The sequence below is a fragment of the Dendropsophus ebraccatus genome, chromosome 1 (assembly GCF_027789765.1).
Source record: "Dendropsophus ebraccatus isolate aDenEbr1 chromosome 1, aDenEbr1.pat, whole genome shotgun sequence".
In the NCBI taxonomy this organism is placed as follows: domain Eukaryota; kingdom Metazoa; phylum Chordata; class Amphibia; order Anura; family Hylidae; genus Dendropsophus; species Dendropsophus ebraccatus.
The window spans coordinates 1,433,259-1,461,212 of NC_091454.1; the positions used below are offsets into that span (position 1 = coordinate 1,433,259).

At 62.0% G+C, this 27,954-nt stretch overlaps 1 protein-coding gene across 2 annotated transcripts; it reads left to right on the top strand.

Moving 5' to 3' along the window:
• AEBP2 (AE binding protein 2) lies at window positions 1–26,313 on the top strand. 2 transcript variants are annotated; one of them, XM_069963664.1, is made up of 10 exons: window positions 1–446; window positions 18,957–19,161; window positions 19,984–20,091; window positions 20,223–20,409; window positions 20,495–20,545; window positions 24,080–24,204; window positions 24,292–24,359; window positions 25,219–25,332; window positions 25,412–25,483; window positions 25,713–26,313. In XM_069963664.1, exons 1-9 carry the CDS (start codon window positions 40–42, stop codon window positions 25,470–25,472), a joined length of 1,326 nt encoding a protein of 441 aa, XP_069819765.1. In that variant the 5' UTR covers window positions 1–39; the 3' UTR covers window positions 25,473–25,483; window positions 25,713–26,313. The 2 variants fall into 2 exon arrangements, with proteins under 2 accessions (XP_069819765.1, XP_069819773.1); XM_069963672.1 differs by lacking the exon at window positions 20,495–20,545 and having other exon boundaries at window positions 2–446.
• Window positions 26,314–27,954: the final 1,641 nt, after the last annotated feature.

Here is a 27,954-nt window from a genome sequence, read left to right on the forward strand (position 1 = left end):
CCGCCCCCCTCCCCGCAGTGACGTCACAGCCTGGTAGTTATGGCCGCCGCTAGTGTAGAGCAGCAGTCGTCCGCAGCCGGGAGCCCCGAACAGGCCGCAGCCCCGGAGCCGCACGGGGAGCAGCAAGAGGAGGCAGCGGCCGGAAGGGGAGGCGGCAGGGAGCCCGAGGAGGAGGACGACGACGACGACGAAGAAGATGAGGAGGACTCGGAGAGCAGCGGCGTGTCCGAGCGGTCAGACAGCCCGGCCGGGAGCAGCCTGGACGGGGAGCGGGGCAGCAGCCGCCCGGAGGATGGACCGAGCCCGGGGAGCAGCGCCCCCAGCAGTACGGGCAGCAGTACGGCCGGCAGCAGCTCCGGGGGAGACGACGGCTACAGCAGCGCCGGACAGAGCGGCCCCTCCAGCCTGGAGGGGGAGCCACTGAGCCGCATGGACTCCGAGGACAGGTGAGCCCGCGCCTAGCCCCGCCCCCTCACCATAACCCCGCCCCTCCAGCCTGGAGGGGGAGCCACTGAGCCGCATGGACTCCGAGGACAGGTGAGCCCGCGCCTAGCCCCGCCCCCTCACCATAACCCCGCCCCTCCAGCCTGGAGGGGGAGCCACTGAGCCGCATGGACTCCGAGGACAGGTGAGCCCGCGCCTAGCCCCGCCCCCTCACCATAACCCCGCCCCTCCAGCCTGGAGGGGGAGCCACTGAGCCGCATGGACTCCGAGGACAGGTGAGCCCGCGCCTAGCCCCGCCCCTCACCATAACCCCGCCCTCACCATAACCCCACACTGTTTTGGCCACACCCATAATATAATGTCCATGAATCACCCGCCTAAACTCCTGTAAACAGCATGGTCTCCGCCCCTATGTCATTGGCCCCGCCCACATTGAGAAACCCTGCTACTGTGACCCCTCCTATTAAACTGACTCCTCCCACAGTGCCGTTGGGGGGGAGTGATGGTGGTGGAGGATGATGGGCAGTGTGATGGGGAGGAGGAGGATGATGGGCAGTGTGATGGGAGAGGAGGAGGATGATGGGCAGTGTGATGGGAGAGGAGGAGGATGATGGGCAGTGTGATGGGAGAGGAGGAGGATGATGGGCAGTGTGATGGGAGAGGAGGAGGATGATGGGAGAGGAGGAGGATGGGCAGTGTGATGGGAGAGGAGGAGGATGGGCAGTGTGATGGGAGAGGAGGAGGATGGGCAGTGTGATGGGAGAGGAGGAGGATGATGGGCAGTGTGATGGGAGAGGAGGAGGATGATGGGAGAGGAGGAGGATGGGCAGTGTGATGGGAGAGGAGGAGGATGGGCAGTGTGATGGGAGAGGAGGAGGATGGGCAGTGTGATGGGAGAGGAGGAGGATGGGCAGTGTGATGGGAGAGGAGGAGGAGGATGGGCAGTGTGATGGGGAGGAGGAGGAGGATGGGCAGTGTGATGGGGAGGAGGAGGAGGATGGGCAGTGTGATGGGGAGGAGGAGGAGGATGGGCAGTGTGATGGGGAGGAGGAGGAGGATGGGCAGTGTGATGGGGGAGGAGGAGGAGGATGGGCAGTGTGATGGGGAGGAGGAGGAGGATGGGCAGTGTGATGGGGAAGAGGATGGGCAGTGTGATGGGGAGGAGGAGGAGGATGGGCAGTGTGATGGGGAAGAGGATGGGCAGTGTGATGGGGAGGAGGAGGAGGATGATGGGCAGTGTGATGGGGAGGAGGAGGATGGGCAGTGTGATGGGGAGGAGGAGGAGGAGGATGGGCAGTGTGATGGGGAGGAGGAGGAGGAGGAGGATGGGCAGTGTGATGGGGAGGAGGAGGATTAGCAGTGTGATGGGGAGGAGGAGGAGGATGGGCAGTGTGATGGGGAGGAGGAGGAGGAGGATGGGCAGTGTGATGGGGAGGAGGAGGAGGATGGGCAGTGTGATGGGGAAGAGGATGGGCAGTGTGATGGGGAGGAGGAGGAGGAGGATGATGGGCAGTGTGATGGGAGAGGAGGAGGATGGGCAGTGTGATGGGAGAGGAGGAGGATGATGGGTAGTGTGATGGGGGGGGGGAGGAGGATGGGCAGTGTGATGGGAGAGGAGGAGGAGGATGGGCAGTGTGATGGGGAGGAGGAGGATGGGCAGTGTGATGGGGAGGAGGATGGGCAGTGTGATGGGGAGGAGGAGGATGGGCAGTGTGATGGGGAGGAGGAGGATGGGCAGTGTGATGGGGAGGAGGAGGAGGATGGGCAGTGTGATGGGGAGGAGGAGGAGGAGGATGGGCAGTGTGAATGGGGAGGAGGAGGATTAGCAGTGTGATGGGGAGGAGGAGGAGGATGGGCAGTGTGATGGGGGAGGAGGAGGAGGATGGGCAGTGTGATGGGGAGGAGGAGGAGGATGGGCAGTGTGATGGGAGGAGGAGGAGGATGGGCAGTGTGATGGGGGAGGAGGAGGAGGATGGGCAGTGTGATGGGGAAGAGGATGGGCAGTGTGATGGGGAGGAGGAGGAGGAGGATGATGGGCAGTGTGATGGGGAGGAGGAGGAGGAAGGGGCAGTGTGATGGGGAGGAGGAGGAGGATGATGGGCAGTGTGATGGGCAGTGTGATGGGGAGGAGGAGGATAATGGGCAGTGTGATGGGGAGGAGGAGGAGGAGGAGGATGGGCAGTGTGATGGGGAGGAGGAGGAGGATGGGCAGTGTGATGGGGAGGAGGAGGATAATGGGCAGTGTGATGGGGAGGAGGAGGATGATGATGGGCAGTGTGATGGGAGAGGAGGAGGATGGGCAGTGTGATGGGAGAGGAGGAGGATGATGGGCAGTGTGATGGGAGAGGAGGAGGATGGGCAGTGTGATGGGAGAGGAGGAGGAGGATGGCCAGTGTGATGGGAGAGGAGGAGGAGGATGGCCAGTGTGATGGGAGAGGAGGAGGAGGATGGCCAGTGTGATGGGAGAGGAGGAGGAGGATGGCCAGTGTGATGGGAGAGGAGGAGGAGGATGGGCAGTGTGATGGGGAGGAGGAGGAGGAGGATGGGCAGTGTGATGGGGGAGGAGGGAGGAGGAGGAGGAGGAGGAGGAGGATGGGCAGTGTGATGGGGAGGAGGATGGGCAGTGTGGTGGGGAGGAGGAGGAGGATGGGCAGTGTGATGGGGAGGAGGAGGAGGATGGGCAGTGGTGATGGGGAGGAGGAGGAGGATGGGCAGTGTGATGGGGAGGAGGAGGAGGATGGGCAGTGTGATGGGGAGGAGGAGGAGGATGGGCAGTGTGATGGGGAGGAGGAGGAGGATGGGCAGTGTGATGGGGAGGAGGAGGAGGATGGGCAGTGTGATGGGGAGGAGGAGGAGGATGGCAGTGTGATGGGGAGGAGGAGGAGGATGGGCAGTGTGATGGGGAGGAGGAGGATGGGCAGTGTGATGGGGAGGAGGAGGAGGATGGGCAGTGTGATGGGGAGGAGGAGGAGGATGGGCAGTGTGATGGGGAAGAGGATGGGCAGTGTGATGGGGAGGAGGAGGAGGATGGGCAGTGTGATGGGGAAGAGAGATGGGCAGTGTGATGGGGAGGAGGAGGAGGATGATGGGCAGTGTGATGGGGAGGAGGAGGATGGGCAGTGTGATGGGGAGGAGGAGGAGGAGGATGGGCAGTGTGATGGGGAGGAGGAGGAGGAGGAGGATGGGCAGTGTGATGGGGAGGAGGAGGATTAGCAGTGTGATGGGGAGGAGGAGGAGGATGGGCAGTGTGATGGGGAGGAGGAGGAGGAGGATGGGCAGTGTGATAGGGAGGAGGAGGAGGATGGGCAGTGTGATGGGGAAGAGGATGGGCAGTGTGATGGGGAGGAGGAGGAGGAGGATGATGGGCAGTGTGATGGGAGAGGTGGAGGATGGGCAGTGTGATGGGAGAGGAGGAGGATGATGGGTAAGTGTGATGGGGGGGGGGAGGAGGATGGGCAGTGTGATGGGGGGGGAGGAGGATGGGCAGTGTGATGGGGAGGAGGAGGATGGGCAGTGTGATGGGGAGGAGGAGGAGGATGGGCAGTGTGATGGGGGAGGAGGAGGAGGATGGGCAGTTGTGATGGGGGAGGAGGAGGATGGGCAGTGTGATGGGAGGAGGAGGAATGGGCAGTGTGATGGGGAGGAGGAGGAGGAGGATGGGCAGTGTAGATGGGGAGGAGGAGGAGGAGAGATGGGCAGTGTGATGGGAGGAGGAGGATTAGCAGTGTGATGGGGAGGAGGAGGAGGATGGGCAGTGTGATGGGGAGGAGGAGGAGGATGGGCAGTGTGATGGGAGGAGGAGGAGGATGGGCAGTGTGATGGGGAGGAGGAGGAGGATGGGCAGTGTGATGGGGGAGGAGGAGGAGGATGGGCAGTGTGATGGGGAAGAGGATGGGCAGTGTGATGGGGAGGAGGAGGAGGAGGATGATGGGCAGTGTGATGGGGAGGAGGAGGAGGATGGGCAGTGTGATGGGGAGGAGGAGGAGGATGGGCAGTGTGATGGGGAGGAGGAGGATAATGGGCAGTGTGATGGGGAGGAGGAGGATAATGGGCAGTGTGATGGGGAGGAGGAGGAGGATGGGCAGTGTGATGGGGAGGAGGAGGATAATGGGCAGTGGATGGGAGGAGGAGGATGAATGATGGGCAGTGTGATGGGGAGGAGGATGGGCAGTGTGATGGGGAGGGGTAGGATAATGGGCAGTGTGATGGGGAGGATGATGATGATGATGGGCAGTGTGATGGGGAGGATGATGATGATGATGGGCAGTGTGATGGGGAGGATGATGATGATGATGGGCAGTGTGATGGGGAGGAGGAGGAGGAGGATGATGGGCAGTGTGATGGGGAGGAGGAGGAGGATGATGGGCAGTGTGATGGGGAGGAGGAGGAGGATGATGGGCAGTGTGATGGGGAGGAGGAGGAGGAGGATGATGGGCAGTGTGATGGGGAGGAGGAGGAGGAGGATGATGGGCAGTGTGATGGGGAGGAGGAGGAGGAGGATGATGGGCAGTGTGATGGGGAGGAGGAGGAGGAGGATGATGGGCAGTGTGATGGGGAGGAGGAGGAGGAGGATGATGGGCAGTGTGATGGGGAGGAGGAGGAGGAGGATGATGGGCAGTGTGATGGGGAGGAGGAGGAGGAGGATGATGGGCAGTGTGATGGGGAGGAGGAGGAGGAGGATGATGGGCAGTGTGATGGGGAGGAGGAGGAGGAGGATGGGCAGTGTGATGGGGAAGAGGATGGGCAGTGTGATGGGGAGGAGGAGGAGGAGGATGATGGGCAGTGTGATGGGAGAGGAGGAGGATGGGCAGTGTGATGGGAGAGGAGGAGGATGATGGGTAGTGTGATGGGGGGGGGGAGGAGGATGGGCAGTGTGATGGGGGGGGGAGGAGGATGGGCAGTGTGATGGGGAGGAGGAGGATGGGCAGTGTGATGGGGAGGAGGAGGAGGATGGGCAGTGTGATGGGGAGGAGGAGGATGGGCAGTGTGATGGGGAGGAGGAGGATGGGCAGTGTGATGGGGAGGAGGAGGAGGAGGATGGGCAGTGTGATGGGGAGGAGGAGGAGGAGGATGGGCAGTGTGATGGGGGAGGAGGAGGATTAGCAGTGTGATGGGGAGGAGGAGGAGGATGGGCAGTGTGATGGGGAGGAGGAGGAGGATGGGCAGTGTGATGGGGAGGAGGAGGAGGATGGGCAGTGTGATGGGGAGGAGGAGGAGGATGGGCAGTGTGATGGGGGAGGAGGAGGAGGATGGGCAGTGTGATGGGGAAGAGGATGGGCAGTGTGATGGGGAGGAGGAGGAGGAGGATGATGGGCAGTGTGATGGGGAGGAGGAGGAGGATGGGCAGTGTGATGGGGGAGGAGGAGGAGGATGATGGGCAGTGTGATGGGCAGTGTGATGGGGAGGAGGAGGATAATGGGCAGTGTGATGGGGAGGAGGAGGAGGAGGAGGATGGGCAGTGTGATGGGGAGGAGGAGGAGGATGGGCAGTGTGATGGGGAGGAGGAGGATAATGGGCAGTGTGATGGGGAGGAGGAGGATGATGGGCAGTGTGATGGGAGAGGAGGAGGATGGGCAGTGTGATGGGAGAGGAGGAGGATGATGGGCAGTAGGATGGGCAGTGTGATGGGAGAGGAGGAGGAGGATGGCCAGTGTGATGGGAGAGGAGGAGGAGGATGGCCAGTGTGATGGGAGAGGAGGAGGAGGATGGCCAGTGTGATGGGAGAGGAGGAGGAGGATGGCCAGTGTGATGGGAGAGGAGGAGGAGGATGGGCAGTGTGATGGGGAGGAGGAGGAGGAGGATGGGCAGTGTGATGGGGAGGAGGAGGAGGATGGGGAGGAGGAGGAGGATGGGCAGTGTGATGGGGAGGAGGATGGGCAGTGTGGTGGGGAGGAGGAGGAGGATGGGCAGTGTGATGGGGAGGAGGAGGAGGATGGGCAGTGTGATGGGGAGGAGGAGGAGGATGGGCAGTGTGATGGGGAGGAGGAGGAGGATGGGCAGTGTGATGGGGAGGAGGAGGAGGATGGGCAGTGTGATGGGGAGGAGGAGGAGGATGGGCAGTGTGATGGGGAGGAGGAGGAGGATGGGCAGTGTGATGGGGAGGAGGAGGAGGATGGGCAGTGTGATGGGGAGGAGGAGGAGGATGGGCAGTGTGATGGGGAAGAGGATGGGCAGTGTGATGGGGAGGAGGAGGAGGATGGGCAGTGTGATGGGGAAGAGGATGGGCAGTGTGATGGGGAGGAGGAGGAGGAGGATGATGGGCAGTGTGATGGGAGAGGTGGAGGAGGAGGATGGGCAGTGTGATAGGGAGGAGGAGGAGGATGGGCAGTGTGATGGGGAAGAGGATGGGCAGTGTGATGGGGAGGAGGAGGAGGAGGATGATGGGCAGTGTGATGGGAGAGGTGGAGGATGGGCAGTGTGATGGGAGAGGAGGAGGATGATGGGTAGTGTGATGGGGGGGGGGAGGAGGATGGGCAGTGTGATGGGGGGGGAGGAGGATGGGCAGTGTGATGGGGAGGAGGAGGATGGGCAGTGTGATGGGGAGGAGGAGGAGGATGGGCAGTGTGATGGGGAGGAGGAGGATGGGCAGTGTGATGGGGAGGAGGAGGATGGGCAGTGTGATGGGGAGGAGGAGGAGGAGGATGGGCAGTGTGATGGGGAGGAGGAGGAGGAGGATGGGCAGTGTGATGGGGAGGAGGAGGATTAGCAGTGTGATGGGGAGGAGGAGGAGGATGGGCAGTGTGATGGGGAGGAGGAGGAGGATGGGCAGTGTGATGGGGAGGAGGAGGAGGATGGGCAGTGTGATGGGGAGGAGGAGGAGGATGGGCAGTGTGATGGGGGAGGAGGAGGAGGATGGGCAGTGTGATGGGGAAGAGGATGGGCAGTGTGATGGGGAGGAGGAGGAGGAGGATGATGGGCAGTGTGATGGGGAGGAGGAGGAGGATGGGCAGTGTGATGGGGAGGAGGAGGAGGATGATGGGCAGTGTGATGGGCAGTGTGATGGGGAGGAGGAGGATAATGGGCAGTGTGATGGGGAGGAGGAGGAGGAGGAGGATGGGCAGTGTGATGGGGAGGAGGAGGAGGATGGGCAGTGTGATGGGGAGGAGGAGGATAATGGGCAGTGTGATGGGGAGGAGGAGGATGATGATGGGCAGTGTGATGGGGAGGAGGATGGGCAGTGTGATGGGGAGGGGTAGGATAATGGGCAGTGTGATGGGGAGGATGATGATGATGATGGGCAGTGTGATGGGGAGGATGATGATGATGATGGGCAGTGTGATGGGGAGGAGGAGGAGGAGGATGATGGGCAGTGTGATGGGGAGGAGGAGGAGGATGATGGGCAGTGTGATGGGGAGGAGGAGGAGGATGATGGGCAGTGTGATGGGGAGGAGGAGGAGGAGGATGATGGGCAGTGTGATGGGGAGGAGGAGGAGGAGGATGATGGGCAGTGTGATGGGGAGGAGGAGGAGGAGGATGATGGGCAGTGTGATGGGGAGGAGGAGGAGGAGGATGATGGGCAGTGTGATGGGGAGGAGGAGGAGGAGGATGATGGGCAGTGTGATGGGGAGGAGGAGGAGGAGGATGATGGGCAGTGTGATGGGGAGGAGGAGGAGGAGGATGATGGGCAGTGTGATGGGGAGGAGGAGGAGGAGGATGATGGGCAGTGTGATGGGGAGGAGGAGGAGGAGGATGATGGGCAGTGTGATGGGGAGGAGGAGGAGGAGGATGATGGGCAGTGTGATGGGGAGGAGGAGGAGGAGGATGATGGGCAGTGTGATGGGGAGGAGGAGGAGGAGGATGATGGGCAGTGTGATGGGGAGGAGGAGGAGGAGGATGATGGGCAGTGTGATGGGGAGGAGGAGGAGGATGGGCAGTGTGATGGGGAAGAGGATGGGCAGTGTGATGGGGAGGAGGAGGAGGAGGATGATGGGCAGTGTGATGGGAGAGGAGGAGGATGGGCAGTGTGATGGGAGAGGAGGAGGATGATGGGTAGTGTGATGGGGGGGGGAGGAGGATGGGCAGTGTGATGGGGGGGGAGGAGGATGGGCAGTGTGATGGGGAGGAGGAGGATGGGCAGTGTGATGGGGAGGAGGAGGAGGATGGGCAGTGTGATGGGGAGGAGGAGGATGGGCAGTGTGATGGGGAGGAGGAGGATGGGCAGTGTGATGGGGAGGAGGAGGAGGAGGATGGGCAGTGTGATGGGGAGGAGGAGGAGGAGGATGGGCAGTGTGATGGGGAGGAGGAGGATTAGCAGTGTGATGGGGAGGAGGAGGAGGATGGGCAGTGTGATGGGGAGGAGGAGGAGGATGGGCAGTGTGATGGGGAGGAGGAGGAGGATGGGCAGTGTGATGGGGAGGAGGAGGAGGATGGGCAGTGTGATGGGGGAGGAGGAGGAGGATGGGCAGTGTGATGGGGAAGAGGATGGGCAGTGTGATGGGGAGGAGGAGGAGGAGGATGATGGGCAGTGTGATGGGGAGGAGGAGGAGGATGGGCAGTGTGATGGGGAGGAGGAGGAGGATGATGGCAGTGTGATGGGCAGTGTGATGGGGAGGAGGAGGATGATGGGCAGTGTGATGGGGAGGAGGAGGAGGAGGAGGATGGGCAGTGTGATGGGGAGGAGGAGGAGGATGGGCAGTGTGATGGGGAGGAGGAGGATAATGGGCAGTGTGATGGGGAGGAGGAGGATGATGGGCAGTGTGATGGGAGAGGAGGAGGATGGGCAGTGTGATGGGAGAGGAGGAGGATGATGGGCAGTAGGATGGGCAGTGTGATGGGAGAGGAGGAGGAGGATGGCCAGTGTGATGGGAGAGGAGGAGGAGGATGGCCAGTGTGATGGGAGAGGAGGAGGAGGATGGCCAGTGTGATGGGAGAGGAGGAGGAGGATGGCCAGTGTGATGGGAGAGGAGGAGGAGGATGGGCAGTGTGATGGGGAGGAGGAGGATGATGGGCAGTGTGATGGGGAGGAGGAGGAGGATGGGGAGGAGGAGGAGGATGGGCAGTGTGATGGGGAGGAGGGATGGGCAGTGTGGTGGGGAGGAGGAGGAGGATGGGCAGTGTGATGGGGAGGAGGAGGAGGATGGGCAGTGTGATGGGGAGGAGGAGGAGGATGGGCAGTGTGATGGGGAGGAGGAGGAGGATGGGCAGTGTGATGGGGAGGAGGAGGAGGATGGGCAGTGTGATGGGGAGGAGGAGGAGGATGGGCAGTGTGATGGGGAGGAGGAGGAGGATGGGCAGTGTGATGGGGAGGAGGAGGAGGATGGGCAGTGTGATGGGGAGGAGGAGGAGGATGGGCAGTGTGATGGGGAAGAGGATGGGCAGTGTGATGGGGAGGAGGAGGAGGATGGGCAGTGTGATGGGGAAGAGGATGGGCAGTGTGATGGGGAGGAGGAGGAGGATGATGGGCAGTGTGATGGGGAGGAGGAGGATGGGCAGTGTGATGGGGAGGAGGAGGAGGAGGATGGGCAGTGTGATGGGGAGGAGGAGGAGGAGGAGGATGGGCAGTGTGATGGGGAGGAGTAGGATTAGCAGTGTGATGGGGAGGAGGAGGAGGATGGGCAGTGTGATGGGGAGGAGGAGGAGGAGGATGGGGAGTGTGATGGGGAGGAGGAGGAGGATGGGCAGTGTGATGGGGAAGAGGATGGGCAGTGTGATGGGGAGGAGGAGGAGGAGGATGATGGGCAGTGTGATGGGAGAGGAGGAGGATGGGCAGTGTGATGGGAGAGGAGGAGGATGATGGGTAGTGTGATGGGGGGGGGGGAGGAGGATGGGCAGTGTGATGGGGGGGGAGGAGGATGGGCAGTGTGATGGGGAGGAGGAGGATGGGCAGTGTGATAGGGAGGAGGAGGAGGATGGGCAGTGTGATGGGGAGGAGGAGGATGGGCAGTGTGATGGGGAGGAGGAGGATGGGCAGTGTGATGGGGAGGAGGAGGAGGAGGATGGGCAGTGTGATGGGGAGGAGGAGGAGGATGGGCAGTGTGATGGGGAGGAGGAGGAGGATGGGGCAGTGTGATGGGGAGGAGGAGGAGGATGGGCAGTGTGATGGGGAGGAGGAGGAGGATGGGCAGTGTGATGGGGAGGAGGAGGAGGATGGGCAGTGTGATGGGGAAGAGGATGGGCAGTGTGATGGGGAGGAGGAGGAGGATGGGCAGTGTGATGGGGAAGAGGATGGGCAGTGTGATGGGGAGGAGGAGGAGGATGATGGGCAGTGTGATGGGGAGGAGGAGGATGGGCAGTGTGATGGGGAGGAGGAGGAGGAGGATGGGCAGTGTGATGGGGAGGAGGAGGAGGAGGAGGATGGGCAGTGTGATGGGGAGGAGGAGGATTAGCAGTGTGATGGGGAGGAGGAGGAGGATGGGCAGTGTGATGGGGAGGAGGAGGAGGAGGATGGGGAGTGTGATGGGGAGGAGGAGGAGGATGGGCAGTGTGATGGGGAAGAGGATGGGCAGTGTGATGGGGAGGAGGAGGAGGAGGATGATGGGCAGTGTGATGGGAGAGGAGGAGGATGGGCAGTGTGATGGGAGAGGAGGAGGATGATGGGTAGTGTGATGGGGGGGGGGAGGAGGATGGGCAGTGTGATGGGGAGGAGGATGGGCAGTGTGATGGGGAGGAGGAGGATGGGCAGTGTGATAGGGAGGAGGAGGAGGATGGGCAGTGTGATGGGGAGGAGGAGGATGGGCAGTGTGATGGGGAGGAGGAGGAGGAGGATGGGCAGTGTGATGGGGAGGAGGAGGAGGAGGATGGGCAGTGTGATGGGGAGGAGGAGGATTAGCAGTGTGATGGGGAGGAGGAGGAGGATGGGCAGTGTGATGGGGAGGAGGAGGAGGATGGGCAGTGTGATGGGGAGGAGGAGGAGGATGGGCAGTGTGATGGGGAGGAGGAGGAGGATGGGCAGTGTGATGGGGGAGGAGGAGGAGGATGGGCAGTGTGATGGGGAAGAGGATGGGCAGTGTGATGGGGGAGGAGGAGGAGGAGGATGATGGGCAGTGTGATGGGGAGGAGGAGGAGGATGGGCAGTGTGATGGGGAGGAGGAGGAGGATGATGGGCAGTGTGATGGGCAGTGTGATGGGGAGGAGGAGGATAATGGGCAGTGTGATGGGGAGGAGGAGGAGGAGGAGGATGGGCAGTGTGATGGGGAGGAGGAGGAGGATGGGCAGTGTGATGGGGAGGAGGAGGATAATGGGCAGTGTGATGGGGAGGAGGAGGATGATGATGGGCAGTGTGATGGGGAGGAGGATGGGCAGTGTGATGGGGAGGGGTAGGATAATGGGCAGTGTGATGGGGAGGATGATGATGATGATGGGAAGTGTGATGGGGAGGATGATGATGATGATGGGCAGTGTGATGGGGAGGAGGAGGAGGAGGATGATGGGCAGTGTGATGGGGAGGAGGAGGAGGATGATGGGCAGTGTGATGGGGAGGAGGAGGAGGATGATGGGCAGTGGGGAGGAGGAGGAGGAGGAGGATGATGGGCAGTGTGATGGGGAGGAGGAGGAGGAGGATGATGGGCAGTGTGATGGGGAGGAGGAGGAGGAGGATGATGGGCAGTGTGATGGGGAGGAGGAGGAGGAGGATGATGGGCAGGGTGATGGGGAGGAGGAGGAGGAGGATGATGGGCAGTGTGATGGGGAGGAGGAGGAGGAGGATGATGGGCAGTGTGATGGGGAGGAGGAGGAGGAGGATGATGGGCAGTGTGATGGGGAGGAGGAGGAGGAGGATGATGGGCAGTGTGATGGGGAGGGGTAGGATGATGGGCAGTGTGATGGGGAGGAGGAGGAGGAGGATGATGGGCAGTGTGATGGGGAGGAGGAGGAGGAGGAGGATGGGCAGTGGGGAGGAGGAGGAGGAGGAGGATGATGGGCAGTGTGATGGGGAGGAGGAGGATGATGGGCAGTGTGATGGGGAGGAGGAGGATGATGGGCAGTGTGATGGGGAGGAGGAGGATGATGGGCAGTGTGATGGGGAGGAGGAGGATGATGGGCAGTGTGATGGGGAGGAGGAGGATGATGGGCAGTGTGATGGGGAGGAGGAGGATGATGGGCAGTGTGATGGGGAGGAGGAGGATGATGGGCAGTGTGATGGGGAGGAGGAGGATGATGGGCAGTGTGATGGGGAGGAGGAGGATGATGGGCAGTGTGATGGGGAGGAGGAGGATGATGGCAGTGTGATGGGGAGGAGGAGGATGATGGGCAGTGTGATGGGGAGGAGGAGGATGATGGGCAGTGTGATGGGGAGGAGGAGGATGATGGGCAGTGTGATGGGGAGGAGGAGGATGATGGGCAGTGTGATGGGGAGGAGGAGGATGATGGGCCGTGTGATGGGCAGGAGGAGGATGATGGGCAGTGTGATGGGGAGGAGGAGGATGATGGGCAGTGTGATGGGGAGGAGGAGGATGATGGGCAGTGTGATGGGGAGGAGGAGGATGATGGGCAGTGTGATGGGGAGGAGGAGGATGATGGGCAGTGTGATGGGGAGGAGGAGGATGATGGGCAGTGTGATGGGGAGGAGGAGGATGATGGGCAGTGTGATGGGGAGGAGGAGGATGATGGGCAGTGTGATGGGGAGGAGGAGGATGATGGGCAGTGTGATGGGGAGGAGGAGGATGATGGGCAGTGTGATGGGGAGGAGGAGGATGATGGGCAGTGTGATGGGGAGGAGGAGGATGATGGGCAGTGTGATGGGGAGGAGGAGGATGATGGGCAGTGTGATGGGGAGGAGGAGGATGATGGGCCGTGTGATGGGCAGGAGGAGGATGATGGGCAGTGTGATGGGGGAGGAGGAGGATGATGGCAGTGTGATGGGGAGGAGGAGGATGATGGGCAGTGTGATGGGGAGGAGGAGGATGATGGGCAGTGTGATGGGGAGGAGGAGGATGATGGGCAGTGTGATGAAGAGGAGGATGATGATGGGCAGTGTGATGGGGAGGAGGAGGATGATGGGCAGTGTGATGGGGAGGAGGAGGAGGATGGGCAGTGTGATGGGGAGGAGGAGGAGGATGGCAGTGTGATGGGGAGGAGGAGGAGGATGGGCAGTGTGATGGGGAAGAGGATGGGCAGTGTGATGGGGAGGAGGAGGAGGAGGATGATGTGTGATGGGGAGGAGGAGGATGATGGGCAGTGTGATGGGAGAGGAGGAGGATGATGGGCAGTGTGATGGGAGAGGAGGAGGATGATGGGCAGTGTGATGGGAGAGGAGGAGGATGATGGGCAGTGTGATGGGAGAGGAGGAGGATGGGCAGTGTGATGGGAGAGGAGGAGGAGGATGGGCAGTGTGATGGGGAGGAGGAGGATGGGCAGTGTGATGGGGGAGGAGGAGGAGGATGGGCAGTGTGGTGGGGAGGAGGAGGAGGATGGGCAGTGTGATGGGGAGGAGGAGGAGGATGGGCAGTGTGATGGGGAGGAGGAGGAGGATGGGCAGTGTGATGGGGAGGAGGAGGAGGATGGGCAGTGTGATGGGGAGGAGGATGGGCAGTGTGATGGGGAGGAGGAGGATGAATGGGCAGTGTGATGGGGAGGAGGAGGATAATGGGCAGTGTGATGGGGAGGAGGAGGATAATGGGCAGTGTGATGGGGAGGAGGAGGATGATGATGGGCAGTGTGATGGGGAGGAGGATGGGCAGTGTGATGGGGAGGGGTAGGATAATGGGCAGTGTGATGGGGAGGATGATGATGATGATGGGGAGGAGGAGGAGGATGGGCAGTGTGATGGGGAGGAGGAGGAGGATGGGCAGTGTGATGGGGAGGAGGAGGAGGATGATGGGCAGTGTGATGGGCAGTGTGATGGGGAGGAGGAGGATAATGGGCAGTGTGATGGGGAGGAGGAGGAGGAGGAGGATGGGCAGTGTGATGGGGAGGAGGAGGAGGATGGGCAGTGTGATGGGGAGGAGGAGGAGGATGGGCAGTGTGATGGGGAGGAGGAGGGAGGGATGGGCAGTGTGGTGGGGAGGAGGAGGAGGATGGGCAGTGTGATGGGGAGGAGGAGGAGGATGGGCAGTGTGATGGGGAGGAGGAGGAGGATGGGCAGTGTGATGGGGAAGAGGATGGGCAGTGTGATGGGGAGGAGGAGGAGGATGGGCAGTGTGGTGGGGAGGAGGAGGAGGATGGGCAGTGTGGTGGGGAGGAGGAGGAGGATGGGCAGTGTGATGGGGAGGAGGAGGAGGATGGGCAGTGTGATGGGGAGGAGGAGGAGGATGGGCAGTGTGATGGGGAGGAGGAGGAGGATGGGCAGTGTGATGGGGAGGAGGATGGCAGTGTGATGGGGAGGAGGAGGATGATGGGCAGTGTGATGGGGAGGAGGAGGATAATGGGCAGTGTGATGGGGAGGAGGAGGATAATGGGCAGTGTGATGGGGAGGAGGAGGATGATGATGGGCAGTGTGATGGGGAGGAGGATGGGCAGTGTGATGGGGAGGGGTAGGATAATGGGCAGTGTGATGGGGAGGATGATGATGATGATGGGGAGGAGGAGGAGGAGGATGATGGGCAGTGTGATGGGGAGGAGGAGGAGGATGGGCAGTGTGATGGGGAGGAGGAGGAGGATGATGGGCAGTGTGATGGGCAGTGTGATGGGGAGGAGGAGGATAATGGGCAGTGTGATGGGGAGGAGGAGGAGGAGGAGGATGGGCAGTGTGATGGGGAGGAGGAGGAGGATGGGCAGTGTGATGGGGAGGAGGAGGAGGATGGGCAGTGTGATGGGGAGGAGGAGGATAATGGGCAGTGTGATGGGGAGGAGGAGGATAATGGGCAGTGTGATGGGGAGGAGGAGGATCATGGGCAGTGTGGATGGGGAGGAGGAGGATGATGATGGGCAGTGTGATGGGGAGGAGGATGGGCAGTGTGATGGGGAGGGGTAGGATAATGGGCAGTGTGATGGGGAGGATGATGATGATGATGGGCAGTGTGATGGGGAGGAGGAGGAGGAGGATGATGGGCAGTGTGATGGGGAGGAGGAGGAGGAGGATGATGGGCAGTGTGATGGGGAGGAGGAGGAGGAGGATGATGGGCAGTGTGATGGGGAGGAGGAGGAGGAGGATGATGGGCAGTGTGATGGGGAGGAGGAGGAGGAGGATGATGGGCAGTGTGATGGGGAGGAGGAGGAGGAGGATGATGGGCAGTGTGATGGGGAGGAGGAGGATGATGGGCAGTGTGATGGGGAGGAGGAGGATGATGGGCAGTGTGATGGGGAGGAGGAGGCTGATGGGCAGTGTGATGGGGAGGAGGAGGATGATGGGCAGTGTGATGGGGAGGAGGAGGATGATGGGCAGTGTGATGGGGAGGAGGAGGATGATGGGCAGTGTGATGGGGAGGAGGAGGATGATGGGCAGTGTGATGGGGAGGAGGAGGATGATGGGCAGTGTGATGGGGAGGAGGAGGAGGATGGGCAGTGTGATGGGGAGGAGGAGGAGGATGGGCAGTGTGATGGGGAGGAGGAGGAGGATGGGCAGTGTGATGGGGAAGAGGATGGGCAGTGTGATGGGGAGGAGGAGGAGGAGGATGATGTGTGATGGGGAGGAGGAGGATGATGGGCAGTGTGATGGGAGAGGAGGAGGATGATGGGCAGTGTGATGGGAGAGGAGGATGATGGGCAGTGTGATGGGAGAGGAGGAGGATGGGCAGTGTGATGGGAGAGGAGGAGGAGGATGGGCAGTGTGATGGGAGAGGAGGAGGAGGATGGGCAGTGTGGTGGGGAGGAGGAGGAGGATGGGCAGTGTGATGGGGAGGAGGAGGAGGATGGGCAGTGTGATGGGGAGGAGGAGGAGGATGGGCAGTGTGATGGGGAGGAGGAGGAGGATGGGCAGTGTGATGGGGAGGAGGATGGGCAGTGTGATGGGGAGGAGGAGGAGGATGGGCAGTGTGATGGGGAAGAGGATGGGCAGTGTGATGGGGAGGAGGAGGAGGATGGGCAGTGTGATGGGGAGGAGGAGGATGGGCAGTGTGATGGGGAGGAGGAGGATTAGCAGTGTGATGGGGAGGAGGAGGAGGATGGGCAGTGTGATGGGGAGGAGGAGGAGGATGGGCAGTGTGATGGGGAGGAGGAGGAGGATGGGCAGTGTGATGAGGAGGAGGAGGAGGATGGGCAGTGTGATGAGGAGGAGGAGGAGGATGGGCAGTGTGATGGGGAGGAGGAGGAGGATGGGCAGTGTGATGGGGAGGAGGAGGAGGATGATGGGCAGTGTGATGGGCAGTGTGATGGGGAGGAGGAGGATAATGGGCAGTGTGATGGGGAGGAGGAGGAGGAGGAGGATGGGCAGTGTGATGGGGAGGAGGAGGATGATGGGCAGTGTGATGGGGAGGAGGAGGATAATGGGCAGTGTGATGGGGAGGAGGAGGATAATGGGCAGTGTGATGGGGAGGAGGAGGATGATGATGGGCAGTGTGATGGGGAGGAGGATGGGCAGTGTGATGGGGAGGGGTAGGATAATGGGCAGTGTGATGGGGAGGATGATGATGATGATGGGCAGTGTGATGGGGAGGAGGAGGAGGAGGATGATGGGCAGTGTGATGGGGAGGAGGAGGAGGAGGATGATGGGCAGTGTGATGGGGAGGAGGAGGAGGAGGATGATGGGCAGTGTGATGGGGAGGAGGAGGAGGATGATGGGCAGTGTGATGGGGAGGAGGAGGAGGATGATGGGCAGTGTGATGGGGAGGAGGAGGAGGATGATGGGCAGTGTGATGGGGGAGGAGGAGGATGGGCAGTGTGATGGGGAGGAGGAGGATGATGGGCAGTGTGATGGGGAGGAGGAGGATGATGGGCAGTGTGATGGGGAGGAGGAGGATGATGGGCAGTGTGATGGGGAGGAGGAGGATGATGGGCAGTGTGATGGGGAGGAGGAGGATGATGGGCAGTGTGATGGGGAGGAGGAGGATGATGGGCAGTGTGATGGGGAGGAGGAGGATGATGTGTGATGGGGAGGAGGAGGAGGAGGAGGATGGGCAGTGTGATGGGGAGGAGGAGGATAATGGGCAGTGTGATGGGGAGGAGGAGGATAATGGGCAGTGTGATGGGGAGGAGGAGGATAATGGGCAGTGTGATGGGGAGGAGGAGGATAATGGGCAGTGTGATGGGGAGGAGGAGGATAATGGGCAGTGTGATGGGGAGGAGGAGGATAATGGGCAGTGTGATGGGGAGGAGGAGGATAATGGGCAGTGTGATGGGGAGGAGGAGGATGATGATGGGCAGTGTGATGGGGAGGAGGAGGATGATGATGGGGAGGAGGATGGGCAGTGTGATGGGGAGGAGGATGGGCAGTGTGATGGGGAGGGGTAGGATAATGGGCAGTGTGATGGGGAGGGGTAGGATAATGGGCAGTGTGATGGGGAGGAGGAGGAGGATGGGCAGTGTGATGGGGAGGAGGAGGAGGATGATGGGCAGTGTGATGGGGAGGAGGAGGAGGATGATGGGCAGTGTGATGGGGAGGGGTAGGATAATGGGCAGTGTGATGGGGAGGAGGAGGATGATGATGGGCAGTGTGATGGGGAGGAGGAGGATGATGATGGGCAGTGTGATGGGGAGGAGGATGGGCAGTGTGATGGGGAGGAGGATGGGGCAGTGTGATGGGGAGGAGGAGGATGATGGGCAGTGTGATGGGAGAGGAGGAGGATGATGGGCAGTGTGATGGGGAGGAGGAGGAGGATGATGGCAGTGTTGATGGGGAGGAGGAGGAGGATGATGGGCAGCATGTTGATGGGGAGGGGTAGGATAATGGGCAGTGTGATGGGGAGGGTAGGATAATGGGCAGTGTGATGGGGAGGAGGAGGATGATGATGGGCAGTGTGATGGGGAGGAGGAGGATGATGATGGGCAGTGTGATGGGGAGGTGGATGGGCAGTGTGATGGGGAGGGGTAGGATAATGGGCAGTGTGATGGGGAGGAGGAGGATGATGGGCAGTGTGATGGGGAGGAGGAGGAGGAGAATGATGGGCAGTGTGATGGGGAGGAGGAGGATGATGATGGGCAGTGTGATGGGGAGGAGGATGGGCAGTGTGATGGAGGAGGAGGATGATGGGCAGTGTGATGGGGAGGAGGAGGAGGATGATGGGCAGTGTGATGGGGAGGAGGAGGAGGATGATGGGCAGTGTGATGGGGAGGAGGAGGAGGATGATGGGCAGTGTGATGGGGAGGGGTAGGATAATGGGCAGTGTGATGGGGAGGGGTAGGATAATGGGCAGTGTGATGGGGAGGAGGAGGATGATGATGGGCAGTGTGATGGGGAGGAGGAGGATGATGATGGGCAGTGTGATGGGGAGGTGGATGGGCAGTGTGATGGGGAGGGGTAGGTTAATGGGCAGTGTGATGGGGAGGAGGAGGATGATGGGCAGTGTGATGGGGAGGAGGAGGAGGAGAATGATGGGCAGTGTGATGGGGAGGGGTAGGATAATAGGCAGTGTGATGGGGGGGAGGAGGAGGAGGAGGATGATGGGCAGTGTGATGGGGAGGAGGAGGATGATGGGCAGTGTGATGGGGGAGGAGGAGGATGATGGGGGGGAGTCTCATCCTCTGGTGGTTTCCCTCTTCAGTATCAGCAGCACCCTCATGGACGTGGACAGCACAATCTCCAGTGGCCGTTCCACTCCGTCCATGATGAATGGGGGGATGTCCACCACCTCCAGCAAGACCCTCAACTACAACTGCTGCTGGGACCAGTGCCAGACCTGCTTCTCCTCCAGCCCCGACCTGGCCGAACACATCCGCGCCTTCCATGTGGACGCCCAGCGTGGCGGGGTAACCTCTCTCCCCTCATCCTCCCCCCCCTCATCCTCTCCCCCCATCCTCTCCCCCTCTTCCCCCCCTTCCCCCCACTCTGCTCTCTCCCCTCATCCTCTCCCCCCTCATCCTCTCCCCATATCTCCACTGCTGCTTGCTTCCCTCGTCATCCTCCTCCACTGCCGCTGCTCTCTCCCCTCATCCTCCCCCCCTCGTCCTCCCCCCCCTCCCCCCCTCCGTCCTCCCCCCCCTCCTCCCCTCCGTCCTCCCCCCCCTCCCCCCCCCCTCCTCCCCTCCGTCTTCCCCCTCCTCCCCTCCGTCCTCCCCCCCTCCTCCCCTCCGTCCTCCTCCTCTTCCCCCCCCCCCTCCTCCCCTCCGTCCTCCTCCCCTCCGTCCTCCTCCCCTCCGTCCTCCTCCCCTCCGTCCTCCTCCCCTCCGTCCTCCTCCCCTCCGTCCTCCTCCCCCCTCCTCCGTCTGTCCTCCTCTCCCCCCCCCTCCTCTCCCCCCCCCTCCGTCCGTCCTCCTCTTCCCCCCCCCCCGTCCTCCTCTCCCCCCCCCCCCTCCGTCCTCCTCTCCCCCCCCCCCCTCCTCTCCCCCCCCCCCCCCCCCCCCCCCCCCCCCCCCCCGTCCTCCTCTTCCCCCCCCCCCCCCCCCCCCCCCGTCCTCCTCTTTCCCCCCCCCCCTCCGTCCTCCTCTTTCCCCCCCCCCTCCGTCCTCCTCTTCCCCCCCTCCGTCCTCCTCTTCCCCCCCCCCTCCGTCCTCCTCTTCCCCCCCCCCTCCGTTCTCCTCTTGCCCCCCCCCTCTGCTGCTCCTCCTCATGCTGAGCTGTGTGTGTTACAGGTCTTTGTGTGTTTCTGGAAGGGATGTAAGGTGTACAACACTCCGTCCACCAGCCAGAGCTGGCTACAGCGCCACATGCTGACCCACAGCGGAGACAAGCCCTTCAAGGTGAGGCCCCACCCCAATCATTATCACTGCCCCACCCCATCCTTATCATCACCACTGACCCTGCCCCCATTTTCATGACGTGGCAGTGACATGTCAGTTCCGCGGTCTCTGATGCAGCGGTGTCGTTACAGTGTGTCGTCGGAGGGTGTACCGCCAGCTTTGCCTCGCAGGGGGGGCTCGCCCGCCATGTTCCCACGCACTTCAGTCAGCAGAATTCCTCGAAGCTCTCGGGACACTCCAAGTCTAAGGACGAATCTCCCTCCAAGGCCGGACTGAACAAGCGCCGCAAGCTGAAGAACAAGCGCAAGAGAACGCTACGTAAGTGTGAGCGTCAGCAGTGACAGCAGGGGCAGCCGGGGCGCTGTCACTCCTCCTGGTAATTGTCTCTCTGTCTCGTCTTCAGCCGCAGCGCTGGGATCCGCTCCTTATTCCTCCGCCCCCGTACAGATGAAAGGTAGATCCCGCTTCTCTTCTCTATACCCCTCCAGCTCTCACCCTGCCGGGGACCCCCTCATCCTGTCACATCATGTGACCTACCAGGGACCCCCTCATCCATCCCATCATGTGACCTGCCAGGGACCCCCTCATCCTGTCACATCATGTGACCTGCCAGGGACCGCCTCATCCATCCCATCATGTGACCTGCCAGGGACCCCCTCATCCATCCCATCATGTGACCTGCCAGGGACCCCCTCATCCTGTCACATCATGTGACCTGCCAGGGACCCCCTCATCCTGTCACATCATGTGACCTACCAGGGACCCCCTCATCCTGTCACATCATGTGACCTGCCAGGGACCGCCTCATCCATCCCATCATGTGACCTACCAGGGACCCCCTCATCCTGTCACATCATGTGACCTACCAGGGACCGCCTCATCCATCCCATCATGTGACCTGCCAGGGACCCCCTCATCCTGTCACATCATGTGACCTACCAGGGACCGCCTCATCCATCCCATCATGTGACCTGCCAGGGACCCCCTCATCCATCCCATCATGTGACCTGCCAGGGACCCCCTCATCCATCTCATCATGTGACCTGCCAGGGACCCCCTCATCCAGTCACATCATGTGACCTACCTGGGACCTCCTCATCCAGTCACATCATGTGACCTACCAGGGACCCCCTCATCCATCCCATCATGTGACCTGCCAGGGACCCCCTCATCCATCCCATCATGTGACCTACCAGGGACCCCCTCATCCATCCCATCATGTGACCTGCCAGGGATCCCCTCATCCATCACATGACGCACGTGTCACATGGCTGCAGAATGCATGCTGGGAGCTGTTGTGTAACCTGATAGAGCAGCAGCTCCTCCATGTCTTACATCCCCCATAGTGACTTGTCACTGTGTGTATACTTACCTCTCCATAGAGATTACAGGGAGCGCAGCTCTGGAAGACAATACTGCATAACTCGTGTATAATGAATAGTGAGCGCAGCTCTAGAGGATAATACAGGTCTCCATCCCCCGTATATTATAGGCTTGTGCTCTGCCGCCTCTCCTCCTATGCTGCTGTACAATGTGTGGGTGGAGGTGATGTCATGGTGTGGGCGGGGTCTGTGAATGGTGAGGGTCATGTGACCTCATCGTCCCGCGGCTGTGGCTCTTGTGGTGGTCATTGTTGTTGCCCCTCAGTGGACGAGGCCCCCCCCCCCCCCTCTCACCCTGCACAGCTGCAGCTGTCGTCACAGTGTCCCAGTGCTGCCTGTTATATCCTGTAATAACTGTCTTTATCTCTAGATCTGCTGAGTCCTCAGTGTCGGGAGGTGACGCCTCCATGTTGTCTTATCCTTTCTCTGTGTCTGTAGCACATAGCGCTGCCGCCGCCTGCCGCAATAGCTGCCGCCGCCTGCTGCTGTAGCCGCCGCACTGCTCGGGTTACCGGAGGTGTAAGCGCCCCCCAGCGGAGGAGGCGGCCTCTCTGCACATCTCCCCCTCCCTCTCCTGCAGATGTGACCTCCCGGCGGAGGAGGCGGCCTCTCTGCACATCTCCCCCTCCCTCTCCTGCAGATGTGATGTCCCCACAGCGGAGGAGGCGGCCTCTCTGCACATCTCCCCCTCCCTCTCCTGCAGATGTGACCTCCCGGCTAAGGAGGCGGCCTCTCTGCACATCTCCCCTCCCTCTCCTGCAGATGTGATGTCCCCACAGCGGAGGAGGCGGCCTCTCTGCACATCTCCCCCTCCCTCTCCTGTAGCTGTGACCTCCCGGCGGAGGAGGCGGCCTCTCTGCACATCTCCCCCTCCCTCTCCTGTAGCTGTGACCTCCCGGCGGAGGAGGCGGCCTCTCTGCACATCTCCCCCTCCCTCTCCTGCAGATGTGATGTCCCAGCGGAGGAGGCGGCCTCTCTGCACATCTCCCCCTCCCTCTCCTGCAGATGTGACCTCCCGGCGGAGGAGGCGGCCTCTCTGCACATCTCCCCCTCCCTCTCCTGCAGATGTGATGTCCCCACAGCGGAGGAGGCGGCCTCTCTGCACATCTCCCCCTCCCTCTCCTGTAGCTGTGACCTCCCGGCGGAGGAGGCGGCCTCTCTGCACATCTCCCCCTCCCTCTCCTGCAGATGTGACCTCCCGGCGGAGGAGGCGGCCTCTCTGCACATCTCCCCCTCCCTCTCCTGCAGATGTGACCTCCCGGCGGAGGAGGCGGCCTCTCTGCACATCTCCCCCTCCCTCTCCTGCAGATGTGACCTCCCGGCGGAGGAGGCGGCCTCTCTGCACATCTCCCCCTCCCTCTCCTGCAGATGTGACCTCCCGGCGGAGGAGGCGGCCTCTCTGCACATCTCCCCCTCCCTCTCCTGTAGCTGTTACCTCCCGGCGGAGGAGGCGGCCTCTCTGCACATCTCCCCCTCCCTCTCCTGCAGATGTGACCTCCCGGCGGAGGAGGCGGCCTCTCTGCACATCTCCCCCTCCCTCTCCTGCAGATGTGACCTCCCGGCGGAGGAGGCGGCCTCTCTGCACATCTCCCCCTCCCTCTCCTGCAGATGTGACCTCCCGGCGGAGGAGGCGGCCTCTCTGCACATCTCCCCCTCCCTCTCCTGCAGATGTGACCTCCCGGCGGAGGAGGCGGCCTCTCTGCACATCTCCCCCTCCCTCTCCTGCAGATGTGACCTCCCGGCGGAGGAGGCGGCCTCTCTGCACATCTCCCCCTCCCTCTCCTGTAGCTGTGACCTCCCGGCTAAGGAGGCGGCCTCTCTGCACATCTCCCCCTCCCTCTCCTGCAGATGTGACCTCCCGGCGGAGGAGGCGGCCTCTCTGCACATCTCCCCCTCCCTCTCCTGCAGATGTGACCTCCCGGCGGAGGAGGCGGCCTCTCTGCACATCTCCCCCTCCCTCTCCTGCAGATGTGATGTCCCCACAGCGGAGGAGGCGGCCTCTCTGCACATCTCCCCCTCCCTCTCCTGCAGATGTGACCTCCCGGCGGAGGAGGCGGCCTCTCTGCACATCTTCCCCTCCCTCTCCTGTAGATGTGACCTCCCGGCGGAGGAGGCGGCCTCTCTGCACATCTCCCCCTCCCTCTCCTGTAGCTGTGACCTCCCGGCGGAGGAGGCGGCCTCTCTGCACATCTCCCCCTCCCTCTCCTGCAGATGTGACCTCCCGGCGGAGGAGGCGGCCTCTCTGCACATCTCCCCCTCCTGTAGGTTCTGGGTCCTGTGCCGCCTCTACACCTGCCTCCGTGCCCATGTTGCTTCCTCCTTAGCTCCAGTAGCCCCAACCCTGGCTCCTCCTCATTGACTCCTGTAGCCCCTCCCCAGGCCCCGCCTTCTCTTGCGCGCTCAGCTGATGGTTGTGATTTCTGGACAGATGAGAGGTGCACCCGATCCTCTACAGAACTGTGAGTGCCCCCAATCCTTGTGTCCTGCGGGGGTGATGTGCCATGTGGGCGGAGTCTGGTGTGTAATATCCTTGGGTGCCAGCTGTGGGCCCGGTAGGTGAGGCGGTGCAGCAGCGGATTGTGACCCTCTGTTTTCTTGCACCACAGCGCGCCCACACGACTTCTTTGATGCGCAGACTCTGGACGCCATTCGCCACCGCGCCATCTGCTTCAACCTTTCCGCCCAGATTGACTCCCTGGGAAATGGGCACAGCGTGGTATTCCATAGTACGGTGAGTATGAGCGGCCTTCATGGCCGTCACCGGGCTGCCCTGACGTTACTGGCCGCACTGCTAACCCCCCGTGCCTTATTATCATAGGTGATCGCCAAGAGGAAGGAGGATTCTGGGAAGATAAAACTCCTGCTGCACTGGACTCCAGAAGACATGTGAGTGTGGCGGGCCGGGTGTGACGAGGAGGGGGGTGGTCCCTGGGCTGGGTGTGACGGGGAGGGGGGTGGTCCCTGGGCCGGGTGTGACGGGGAGGGGGGTGGTCCCTGGGCCGGGTGTGACGGGGAGGGGGGTGGTCCCTGGGCCGGGTGTGACGGGGAGGGGGGTGGTCCCTGGGCCTGGTGTGACGGGGAGGGGGGTGGTCCCTGGGCCGGGTGAGACGGGGGAAGGGGGGGTGTCCCAGGGGCTGGGTGTGACGGGGAGGGGGGTGGTCCCTGGGCTGGGTGTGACGGGGAGGGGGGTGGTCCCTGGGCCGGGTGTGACGAGGAGGGGGGTTGTCCCTGGGCCGGGTGTGACGGGGAGGGGGGTGGTCCCTGGGCCGGGTGAGAAGGGGGAAGGGGGGGTGTCCCAGGGGCTGGGTGTGATGGGAAGGGGGGGTGTCCCAGGGGCTGGGTGTGACGGGGAGGGGGGGTGTCTCTGGGCTGGGTGTGTGGGGGAGGGGGGTGGTCCCTGGGCCGGGTGTGTGGGGGAGGGGGGTGGTCCCTGGGCCGGGTGTGACGGGGAGGGGGGTGGTCCCTGGGCCGGGTGTGACGGGGAGGGGGGTGGTCCCTGGGCCGGGTGTGTGGGGGAGGGGGGTGATCCCTGGGCCGGGTGTGACGGGGAGGGGGGTGGTCCCTGGGCCGGGTGTGACGGGGGAAGGGGGGGTGTCCCAGGGGCCGGGTGTGACGGGGAGGGGGGTGGTCCCTGGGCCGGGTGTGACGGGGGAAGGGGGGGTGTCCCAGGGGCCGGGTGTGACGGTGATGGGGATCGTGCTCTCAGGCCAGGTGTATGGTCACATGACAGCCGTTTCTCGCACAGCCTTCCGGACGTTTGGGTGAATGAGAACGACCGTCACCAGCTGAAGACTAAGGTCGTCCATCTGTCCAAACTCCCTAAGGACACGGCTCTGCTCCTGGACCCCAACATCTACAGGTAGTCACCCTGCCCCGCTCCCTTCCCCTCGCCCTGCCCCGCTTCCTTCTCCTCGCTCACCCTCTTCTCCTTGATGCAGAGATTCTAGTAAGCGGATTGCGTCCGTTGGCGGTGGATCCCTGGCCGATCCCTTCTCCTAAGGTCGCCTCCGGTTTGTATGACTTATTACACTGATTTTATTGAGCGTAGATGTAGCAGAGCTGAGAGGGATGAAAGGGCCGGCGTCCAGTTCTCTCCTCACATCTGAAGGTTTGTTGCAGTGTATCGGGGCAGGAGGTAGGTTAGTGCTGCCTGCCCTGATCCATAGTGACAGACCCCCAGCTGTGTGCTGAGGACATGCTGGGAATGTGCTGCACTGACTGGTTGTCCTTGTGTTGCAGAGAGTTTCCCCCGGAGCGGTGGATGAGAAGATGAGGCGTGGCAGCGGTCGCCCTGGATGTCCCCGCCCCTGTGTGATCGTCCGCGTGTCGTGGGTGATGTCCGCTTCTGTCCGTAGCCGCTTCCCCTGCATGGCGACTGCTGTGTCTTGTTTGCCGTAGTTTGTGGCGTCATGTGAATCTGGTCACATGACCTGTGATGTGACCTCCTGCCATGTGACAACTTCCCCCTCCCATAGTCGACGGAAACCCCCTACACTGCGCCGAAGGGAAGGAGTGTGTTCTGCCCCCGGCCGCGCCCTGTACATACTGCAGATTTGTAATATATTTTTGTATTATGGAGATTACTGTAGAGTTTTGTTTTTGAGGCGCGAGATTCTCTGTAAATACCGCGACGGCCGCGAGTTCCCGGCGCTGTATACACCGCAAGCACCTTTATCTCAGCCCAGGTGTAGCCCCGCCCACAAGGTGGCCGGTGAGTGCGGTGACATTGAAGCACTTCTGCCCCCGCCAGGTGCTTTCTGTGCACTCCGTATCCATCGCAGAAACTTAAATATTTTATTTCTTATTTTTGTCTTTTTTTTTAATAAAATATTAGAAATCAGATTGGTGTAAGTGTGTGATGTGCAGCGACACCGGGAGCGCCATTTATACTCCGCCCACTCCCAGTAATAACCTCCCTCATGACCAGGGTCAATAGTCACCAGTGGGGTCTCCTCTCATCAAGACCCTGGGAGGAGTCCTGCTCTGGGGGGCGGTGTCTCTGGGAAGAGTCCTGCTCTGGGGGGCGGTGTCTCTGGGAAGAGTCCTGCTCTGGGGGGCGGTGTCTCTGGGAAGAGTCCTGCTCTGGGGGGCGGTGTCTCTGGGAAGAGTCCTGCTCTGGGGGGCGGTGTCTCTGGGAAGAGTCCTGCTCTGGGGGGCGGTGTCTCTGGGAAGAGTCCTGCTCTGGGGGGCGGTGTCTCTGGGAAGAGTCCTGCTCTGGGGGGCGGTGTCTCTGGGAAGAGTCCTGCTCTGGGGGGCGGTGTCTCTGGGAAGAGTCCTGCTCTGGGGGGCGGTGTCTCTGGGAAGAGTCCTGCTCTGGGGGGCGGTGTCTCTGGGAAGAGTCCTGCTCTGGGGGGCGGTGTCTCTGGGAAGAGTCCTGCTCTGGGGGGCGGTGTCTCTGGGAAGAGTCCTGCTCTGGGGGGCGGTGTCTCTGGGAAGAGTCCTGCTCTGGGGGGCGGTGTCTCTGGGAAGAGTCCTGCTCTGGGGGGCGGTGTCTCTGGGAAGAGTCCTGCTCTGGGGGGCGGTGTCTCTGGGAAGAGTCCTGCTCTGGGGGGCGGTGTCTCTGGGAAGAGTCCTGCTCTGGGGGGCGGTGTCTCTGGGAAGAGTCCTGCTCTGGGGGGCGGTGTCTCTGGGAAGAGTCCTGCTCTGGGGGGCGGTGTCTCTGGGAAGAGTCCTGCTCTGGGGGGCGGTGTCTCTGGGAAGAGTCCTGCTCTGGGGGGCGGTGTCTCTGGGAAGAGTCCTGCTCTGGGGGGCGGTGTCTCTGGGAAGAGTCCTGCTCTGGGGGGCGGTGTCTCTGGGAAGAGTCCTGCTCTGGGGGGCGGTGTCTCTGGGAAGAGTCCTGCTCTGGGGGGCGGTGTCTCTGGGAAGAGTCCTGCTCTGGGGGGCGGTGTCTCTGGGAGGAGACAGTTTCCGGGGGGGGAGGCGGTGTCTCTCTGGGAGGAGACAGTTTCCGGGGGGGGAGGCGGTGTCTCTCTGGGAGGAGACAGTCTCCGGGGGGGGGGGCGATGTCTCTCTGGGAGGAGACAGCCCCACTTTATAGGGAACAGTGAGCTCTTAGGAACTGTCAGTGCAGCAGAGATGTTTGTCCCCCTCCTCCACACAGTCCTGTCTCTGAGCTCTACAGGCAGCTCTTTCCTCCTCCTCCACACAGTCCTGTCTCTGAGCTCTACAGGCAGCTCTTTCCTCCTCCACACAGTCCTGTCTCTAGGCTCTACAGGCAGCTCTTTCCTCCTCCTCCACACAGTCCTGTCTCTGAGCTCTACAGGCAGCTCTTTCCTCCTCCTCCACACAGTCCTGTCTCTGTGCTCTACAGGCAGCTCTTTCCTCCTCCTCCACACAGTCCTGTCTCTGAGCTCTACAGGCAGCTCTTTCCTCCTCCTCCACACAGTCCAGTCTCTGAGCTCTACAGGCAGCTCTTTCCTACTCCTCCTCCACACAGTCCTGTCTCTGAGCTCTACAGGCAGCTCTTTCCTCCTCCTCCACA

Bases quoted from the DNA above. Each gene is read 5' to 3' on its own strand.
- AEBP2 (XM_069963664.1), top strand. From the start codon at position 40: ATGGCCGCCGCTAGTGTAGAGCAGCAGTCGTCCGCAGCCGGGAGCCCC. The intron at 20,410-20,494 runs GTAAGTGTGAGC...TCTCGTCTTCAG, and splicing joins CAAGCGCAAGAGAACGCTAC to CCGCAGCGCTGGGATCCGCT. The intron at 24,205-24,291 runs GTGAGTATGAGC...TTATTATCATAG, and splicing joins GCGTGGTATTCCATAGTACG to GTGATCGCCAAGAGGAAGGA.